General features: G+C 31.2%; 2 protein-coding genes across 2 annotated transcripts; both read left to right on the top strand.

Annotated features, from left to right (window-relative positions):
• Positions 1–3,320: 3,320 nt before the first annotated feature.
• Positions 3,321–4,389, top strand: LOC145087196 (uncharacterized). The gene is made up of 4 exons (XM_079025107.1): positions 3,321–3,501; positions 3,581–3,656; positions 3,757–3,929; positions 4,068–4,389. The coding sequence occupies exons 1-4, from the start codon at positions 3,386–3,388 to the stop codon at positions 4,141–4,143; spliced, it is 441 nt and encodes a 146-aa protein (XP_078881233.1). The 5' UTR covers positions 3,321–3,385; the 3' UTR covers positions 4,144–4,389.
• Positions 4,390–7,304: 2,915 nt separating this feature from the next.
• On the top strand, positions 7,305–8,300 carry LOC145090543 (uncharacterized). The gene is made up of 4 exons (XM_079028700.1): positions 7,305–7,480; positions 7,559–7,634; positions 7,743–7,915; positions 8,071–8,300. Exons 1-4 carry the CDS (start codon positions 7,365–7,367, stop codon positions 8,147–8,149), a joined length of 444 nt encoding a protein of 147 aa, XP_078884826.1. The 5' UTR covers positions 7,305–7,364; the 3' UTR covers positions 8,150–8,300.
• Positions 8,301–9,082: the final 782 nt, after the last annotated feature.

Raw genomic sequence — 9,082 nt, 5'->3', positions numbered from 1 at the left:
TTTGCCGGTTTTCGGGATTTTTTTCATTCAAAGAAAAAATCTTCAGACTAAAGTGTAACTTTTCCGTAAATATTGGGACTTTTATGAAGATTTCCCACAAAATTAACACTTCTAAAAGATATTTAAGAAAACAATTTACCTGATTATAACCAAATCAATAGCTTTTCCGATATGTAGTTTAAGAAATAACATGTAGAGCTCCAAGATATTATTCTTTTGTTTTGCCTCAATGACATTGGGATAACTAACAATAAAGTCTCAATATTTTGGCAAAAGTTTTAAAAAAGTCCCAAAATCTTTTTTTTTTTAATAAAAAAAGTCCAGAAAACCGGATAATTCATTCAGTTTAGTCCCTTTAGACCTTTTCAACAGGTCACCCATGCCACCTGCCATAACAATTGAACAGGTGTTGATGTAGGGTCACGTCAGCGAATTACTCTTTAATATGAAAAAAACAGGTTTTTTGAGGAAAAGGAGGAAGTGGGATTCAAAAACACAACCTCCCAAACACTAACCAACCATCCTTCCACTAGGGTACATGACATTTTGTGTTTTTACTCCTCAAAATTGGAATATAACCTTTTAAACGCATAAGTCTTAATTACAATTATTATTATTAATATTATTATTATATATAAAACGTAAAAAAAATTAATATTTCGTAAAAAATATGTTAAATATATAAAGTTTTTTTTACGTATTTATATGTATTTTTACGTATTTTTATTTATATTAAATATTTTTTATGCATTTTATATATTTATACACATGCATAATTTTTATGTATTTTTTTTTACGAAAAACCTTCTAAAACATGTATGTGTATATGACGTATATTTTTTTACGTAATATATATATATATATATATATATATATATATATATATATATATATATATATATATATATATATATATATATAAACATAATTTTTATGTATATTAAATATCTTTTTTGTGCATTTTATATATTTTTTTATATATAAAATATTGTAATTATTACGAAATATTAAAATTATTTACGTTTTATAAATAATAATATTAATAATAATGATAATAATAATAATAATTATAATAATTATTATATATATATATATATATATATATATATATATATATATATATAAAAGTTATGAAAGATTTTAACAGTGACAATTTTTTTTTGTCAATTTTGGTCCTCCAACTTACAACATTACCCTTTCATCTTTATGCTTTTGTTCACAAACAATCCTTTCACTTTGGTTTGAATTTTTCATAACCCTCGCCTTTTATTACATATTATTAGTATTTAATCTTTTGGCAGAAATGGTCCCTCATTATTATTATTATTATTATTATTATTATTATTATTATTATTATTAGACAAAATTACACGATTGGTCCCTGTGGTTTACCAGATTTAACATTCTCTTTTTAGTTTTAAATTAATGTTTTATTTATTACAAAATACCCACCCACCATCTGTCATCACCACCACCACCACCACCGCCAAAATTACATAAATGGTCCATATGGTTCACCCATGGTGACAAATTCAGTCCCTACTACCTGAAAAGACCAAATTACCCTCACATTAACGGACAAAAAACAACCAACATGCTACTTTACTTTACAATGCAATACCTTCTGACCCCAGCAACACCGGAGAATCTTTTCTAGTTGTAATTAAGACTTATGCGTTTAAAAGGTGGTTGGTTTGTGTTTGGGAGGTTGTGGGTTTGAATCCCACTTCCTCATTTTCCTAAAAAAAAACTGTTTTTTTTCATGTTAAAGAGTAATTCGTTGACGTGGCATGCCACATCAGCACCTGTCCAGTTATCATGCCATGTGACATGGGTGACATGCTGAAAAGGTCAAAAGAGACTAAACCGAATGAATTATCCGAGTTGTCATGCCATGTGGCATGGGTGACCTGCTGAAAAGGTCAAAATGGACTAAACTGAATGAATTATCCGGTTTTCTGGGCTTTTTTTTATTAAAAAAATGGGATTTTTTTAAAACTTTTGCCAAAATATTGGGACTTTACCGTAGTTATCCCCAATGACATTAAATATACCGTTTCGTGATATGCTTCATGGTCTTGCTATATCGATCTTATCTCCTCTCATCATTTATCCTCCCACCTACATGTTTATGATTTTGCCTATTAGATTTATTGAAAATTTTAGGGTTTCTCATCATTTTAGGCCATTCTACTCGCATAACCAAAGCAAAACAGAAAGTAAATTGAAACATGAACAACTTAAAGAACTAAAGGGGAAGGAACATGTATTACTTAAGAATGCTTACAACTACAAGAGAGAAAACAAAACTTAAAGAGGTGATTCACAAATGAGGGTATCCTACTCATATATACAAGTGTTTTAACATACTACAAATTTGGAACTTGCTTTTTCTCACAATAGATTTCAAAAAAAAAAAAATCAAACATACCTTTTTGTGAGAAAATGAATGTTTGAAAATCATAAATGAGTTCCAAAGTAGGTCAGTTTCAAGAATAAAAACTTATTTTTGTATTTTCTCAAAATGTTAATTTTGTACTACCTATTTCTAGAAAATTATGATAATTTCTTTTTATTATCTCTTATTATCGTCTCCGTAATATTAATAAACAAATACCAGAACTTATTCTACTTTATATTTAACTGATTATTTTATCGTGCCGCATGTTCGAAAAAATAATATTTATGCGTCGTGGTCATTACCACGAATTGCATGACGTCGTAATCAATTTATAATGGGAATAGTGGGAACGACGAGAGAACTTGGGAAGAAAGCCAAAACAAGAGGTCAACACACACCAGCTACTACTCTATTCTTCGACCACTCAATTTTCCATGTATTGCATTTCACCCCCTATCATTAACCGAGTTTTTATCTATTGATATTATTGATGTACATTTTTTTTATATCATAACCACAATTTTTAGCACACGAGAAATATAACATAGGTACCATTAATAGCCACATGTCGAAGAATACGATTTTTAATTGAATCATTATATTTAATTTCATTTTAAACGAATTGTTGTTTTTATAAATGTATAATAGATATATGTTTATTTGGGAAAGTGTGGAGTAGTGGTATTATGATATATTATGTACATTTTTCTTTAAAATTTATATCCATATAAGTCTTTCAAAATTGCTAGTTTAGTTAAGCGATATTGATTTTGACATTTGAGATTGCAACAAAAAAGAATGAAAAGGGTTAACGTGTCATACCCTCAAAGTCAAAGGTAAAAGTTTAGAAATTCTCGATACTACAAGGACTTTTCAGCAATTCATCTCAAAGCCAGCTACAAATACCCTGAACCTAAAGACGAAGGTGTTGAATCCTACCTAGTTTTCAATTAATCATCTTCAGATCTTCGCCGGAGAAAAAAGATGACCGGAATAGTTGAAATTTTGCCGAAAGAGTATGGCTACATCATTCTCAACCTCACTGCCTACTATTTCCTCAATCTGTATATGCAGATTCAGGTCGGCAGAGCTCGAAAGAAGTAATATTTCCAAACAAACACTGTTTCACTTTCATTCTAATTGCCCTAATTTGAAATTTAACAAAATTTTCTGTTGAAGGTATAATGTTTCATACCCAGCACTCTACGCTACTGAAGCAGATACCAAGGATTACAAACTCTTCAACTGTATTCAGGTTTGTACAGATCGCTTGCTGATTTGTGAAAAATACATCATTTTTCTTCGATTCGTTTGTGGGATTTTGATGAATCTGAGTTTTGTTTGTTTGATTACAGAGAGGGCATCAGAATTCGCTCGAATCTCTGCCGATCTTCTTTGTTTTGATGGTTTTGGGAGGGTTTAAACACCCAGTTATATGTTCGTATCTGGGATTAGCATACACAGTTACTCGGTTTTTCTATTTCAAGGGTTACTCCTCCGGTGATCCTAAGGGACGTCTCCCGATTGGGTATGTGAATTCTAGTGATAAACCCTTGTCTCTTTGCTTTATACTTTTAATTCGATGATATATAGATTAAGCTTCTTGTAAGGAATGATAATGGATCTGTAATCTGTATTCACCTTGGATTTCATCTTCTGTTTGCAGAGGATTCAACGGTCTTGCATTATTGGGGCTTGTGATAGTCAATATCACTTTTGGGGTGAATCTTCTAAAGGCATAAATCACAAGCATCATGAAGAAAAGAATGTTCTTTGGGACCCTTTGTTTTTTGTTGTATTTGATTAGAGGAAGAAACAGTTTCATTTTGTAATGTTGATGAGAAAAAAAATTATTGTTTTTACTTTTTAGTTGAGGCATTGGTCTTTAAGCTGTTGTAAACTGTAGTTTTAAGTGCATTTGGAATGATAGTTCCAAGAGCTTTCAGTAAAATGTAACTCTTTAATAATATTGCATTTTGTTCGACTCATGAGAATCCTTCAATGTTATCAATATAATCTGTTCAAAAAGAGGACTACAACATAGATTTGTGTGAATTTACTACACAGTTGCACAGTCTTCCAGTTAGGAGTATACATCCTACACATAACAAGTCGGTAGGCAACCTTGATAGGATCATATAAGATAAAATGCATGGCAAAATTGAGAAACCAATATTGATCATATATTAGAATGATTAAATTTGTAATTAAGTCTGTTATCTTATCCCACTTTGCACATTGAGAAACCAATATTGATCATATATTAGAATGATTAAAATCTGTCTCAAGTTCAATGATAGAAGAACAAACGGAAATAGAGATTACAATACATACACCATTAAAAGTAAATGAAAACCTTAGGAAGCAAACATGTGTATGGTTAGGGACATCAGACATGCATCGGTGGACCTGCTTGGTGTCGTGAGGTTGTATTGACAACTCTTTAAATTTTACTGCGAAATGCAAAAATTAATGTTAACTCTTCAAAATTCGCCATAAATCCATCACAAATCCTTCGAAAATCCGTCACGAATCTGTTGGTCTGTCATAAAGTCCTAATAAGTATAAATTTAATATAAATTTGTTGATGTAACCCTTTTAGAGATGGAAACTGTCGTCGCAAAATGAGTTTTTTTAGTAATGCAACCCTTTAAAAATCATGCAACCCCTAATAAATTTGATATTGTTGGTTGTTTTTATATATAATGTACTATACTAACAATTTGATATATTGTTACGATGTTTAAGGGTATGAGGTCACATTAAACGCTATATTTCTGGTTCGGTTAACAAAACCGAAAAAGTAAAAAATTTTGGTTCGGTAAACCTAAAAAAATCAGTAAGGGTTTTAGATTTTTATGTTCGATTTTTTGATTTTTGGATATTTTGAAGGGAAAATTTGTGAAATGACACAAAAAGCGGGGGTGTTTGAAAAAAATTACCAAGAAAATGGATGTTTCAGAAAATGACCATGAGCTCCACAGAGAGGTCTTTGCAGAAATCCTTCAGCTTTGAGGAATTAGAAAAGCTACGAGGAAGTGGCGTGGCATGGTGGTAAGGGTAAATTTGTAAAATTAAAAAGAAAAAACTTAACAAAATTGAAATTTTTTCTTATAACGTAGTTTTATAGTTTAATTTGTTATGTTGAATCAATGGTATGTGAAAAAATGATGAAACATCGCTAAATTAACAAGAAACACTTACCAAAATTGTTTTTTGGCCATGGTTATGCGAAAAACAATTCCTGAGAGACATGTGTTTGAAGAACAATAGGAATTGCTCTTCAAACATATGTTTCTGAGAAATTGTTCTTCGTATAGCCATGGCCAAAAAACGATTTTGGTAAGTTTTTTCGATTTGAAACATAATTTTTTCAAACGATTTCAAACACAATTTATTCGATTTTGGTGAGTTCAAACATAATTTTTTCGATTTCAAACATAAATTTTTTCGCAGCATCCTTTCAATTTTGGTGAAGCTTTTTTTTTTTTATGTGTGTTTTTCGAATTTACCACTGCCAGGTCACTTTCTCATAGCTTTTTTATTCCTTTGATCCAAAGGAGTTCCTTTTTTACCCTCTAATTTTCCAAAACATCAATTTTCTTGATTATTTTTTTTCAAACACCTCCGATTTTTTGTTATTTCACAAATTTACCTCTAAGTCTGACTATCTTGACAATGCACCAACATGCCTCTGCCGGCGGAGACTTAACTGATTATATTATTGTGTCGCATGTGCGGAAGAAATAATATTTATGCATGAGTGGTGGTCATTACCAAGAATTGCATTACGTCAAAATCAATTCGACCATTCATTTTTCCATCTATTGCATTTTCAACCCCTATATTTAACCGACTTTTTATCTATTGATATTACTGAATGTTATTTTTAGGAAGGAAAATAAAAAGATTCTAACTTGTTATCCTGTTTATCTTCCAATGCTACGGTGGGGCGAGAAAAATGAGAAAACGAACTAAGAACATAATTCAGATTTTACCAAATGTTATAATCTTAGAGGGTGTTTGACAAAGCTTAAAAAATGAGCTTTGTAACTTATTACTGGTTTGATACCGGTATAAGTCAAAAAAAAGGTTTGAGTAAAAAACAACTTATAGTTGTTGGTAAGATCTAATAAGTCAAAAAATGATAAGTAACATACTCATTACTTAATAAAAACTCATTATTTCACCAAGTACGTTATAAAACAAAAAGTCATAAGTCTTTTCAAATAAGTTTTACGGAACACCCTCTTATTATTATATGGTTAAATATGCGGACTGGGAAAAAAGATTTGCATCTTTTAATTGAAATATGACAGATTCTCATTAATTTTCAATCAACATTTAGATTTTGGTTATATAGTTATTTAAAAAGAGTAATAATTTCATTAAGTTATAAATAAAATCAAAAGTTGTATTTATCTCCAAACATAAGAAAACGTTTAATGATCGATTTAGAGAAATAACTTACATAACTATAATCGTTCATGCATGTGTAACTTAAACAAGTATTTTATCCTGAAATTTTTCAAAATACCTTTCTTTTGTATCATAACAACAGTTTTTTTGTACACTAGAAGTATAATATAAATACCACTAATAAATAATAACCACATGTCAAAAACTATAATATTTTATTGAATTAGTATATTCGATTTCATGGCAACGAATTATTGTGTTTATAAATGTATAAACAAATATTTCTAGTTTTATTAAGCGACAAAAAGTTTTTGAATTTTGACATTTAGGATTGCAACCAAAAAGAATGCAAGGGTTAACATGTAATACTCGAGAAACCAAAGGTGAAAGTTTAGTACATCTCCATACTACAGGGACTTTTCGGTAATTCGTCTGAAAGCATACTACAAAAACCCTGAACCAGAAGACGACGCTTGCTGATAACGTCGTTAACAGAATCCTTACCAGTTCTCAAATAGTCATATATCTTAATCGGAGCAAAAAGATGGCCGGAATAGTTGTTCTTTTACCGAAGGAGTACAGCTATATCATTCTCACCATTATCACCTACTGTTTCGTCAACCTGTATATGCTGCTTCAAGTCAACAAAGCTCGAAAGAAGTAATATTTCCATACAAACACTCTTTCCCTTTGATTCTAACTTCCCTAATTGGAAATTTAATAACTTTTTCAATGAAGGTATCATGTGTCATATCCAGCACTCTACGCCACTGAAGCTGATACCAAGGATTACAAACTCTTCAACTGTATTCAGGTTTGTACAGAATTACAGATCGCTTGCTGATTTGTGAAAAATACATCATTTTTCTTCGATTCGTTTAAGGGGTTTTGAGGAATCTGAGTTTTGTTTGTTTGATTACAGAGAGGGCATCAGAATTCGCTTGAATCCCTTCCGATCTTCTTTGTTTTGATGGTTTTGGGAGGGTTTAAACACCCAGTTATATGTTCGTGTTTGGGATTAGTTTACACAGTTACTCGGTTTTTCTATTTCAAGGGTTACTCTTCCGGTGATCCTAAGGGACGTCTCCCGATTGGGTATGTGAATTCTACTGATAAACCCATGTCTGTTTGCTTTGTACTTTTAACTATGATTTGATGATATATGCAGATACGATTTCATCTAAATAAACGATTTTGTAAGGAATGATGATGGATCTGTTTTCACTTTCGTTTGCTTGTTCTGTTTGCAGGGGATTCAACGGTATTGCATTACTGGGGCTTGTGATAGTCAATATTACGTTCGGCATAAGTCTTCTGATCACGGCATAAATCACAAGAATCATGAAGAATCAAGAAAGAAAGCAGATTCTTTGGGGGACCCATTGTTTTTCGTGGTATTTGATTAGAGGAAGAAGCAGTTTCATTTTGTACTGTTGATGAGAAAAAAATGATGGTTTTTGTGTGGCAAAAAATGAAGGAAAGAGAATTGTGATAAGGGTATATTAGTCTTTTTAAAACTCGATTAGGAACTATAATTGAAACAAATCCAAACCACAAGAACTTTCCAAATGAAAACGAAAGAGTTATGCATCAAACACATAGACTTCTTTAAACCATAAGGAGCATTTATGTAGTTTACTTTAAAATTTAAGTGATAAACCGAAGTGATTAGTGGTTACAAGGTCTTTTGAACCGGAATAAAAATGGTAAACAACATCATTTTGTCCACGTCAAAACCCGTCCCATGATTCACGTGAGAGATCAATTGCAGAATTCCGACAGTATTTTAGACGTGTCAGTATTTGAATCTTTTAAACCTCGGATCTCTTGTATGAAATTTCACTGCTCAACTATTAGACTTCCGATGCGTTGACAAGTTTAAAGAGCAAAGAGCAACGGAAAATGCGTTCAAGTTTAAAGAACAAAGAGCAATGGGAAATATGGAACCCTTAGGAAAAAACGGAGTAACCCTAAAAATGATTCTATTGCCGATTTTTTTCGAAGAAAAATATAAGAACCAAAAGGAAAGTTTTGACTGTTCTTTCCGATATTTCCTCCTAAACAAGGAAATATAAGGTCATAAGCATTGTTGACTCGATAATGTGATCACCACATCCACCAAGGTGACAATATCAATAGTTAAACTTGGAAAAAGGAAAGAAAAGTATTACAAAATCTATAACTATGCAAACTATCCGTACACGTACTAGCTTCAAATGATGAAAGAGAGTCTTCTTCTTGCTACCACCATATTCATCATCA

This window comes from Lactuca serriola, chromosome 2 (assembly GCF_051521515.1).
Source record: "Lactuca serriola cultivar US96UC23 chromosome 2, Lser_US96UC23_V15, whole genome shotgun sequence".
In the NCBI taxonomy this organism is placed as follows: domain Eukaryota; kingdom Viridiplantae; phylum Streptophyta; class Magnoliopsida; order Asterales; family Asteraceae; genus Lactuca; species Lactuca serriola.
The sequence above is the reverse complement of the archived record's forward strand: the minus strand, read 5'-3'. Positions and strand labels throughout refer to the sequence as shown.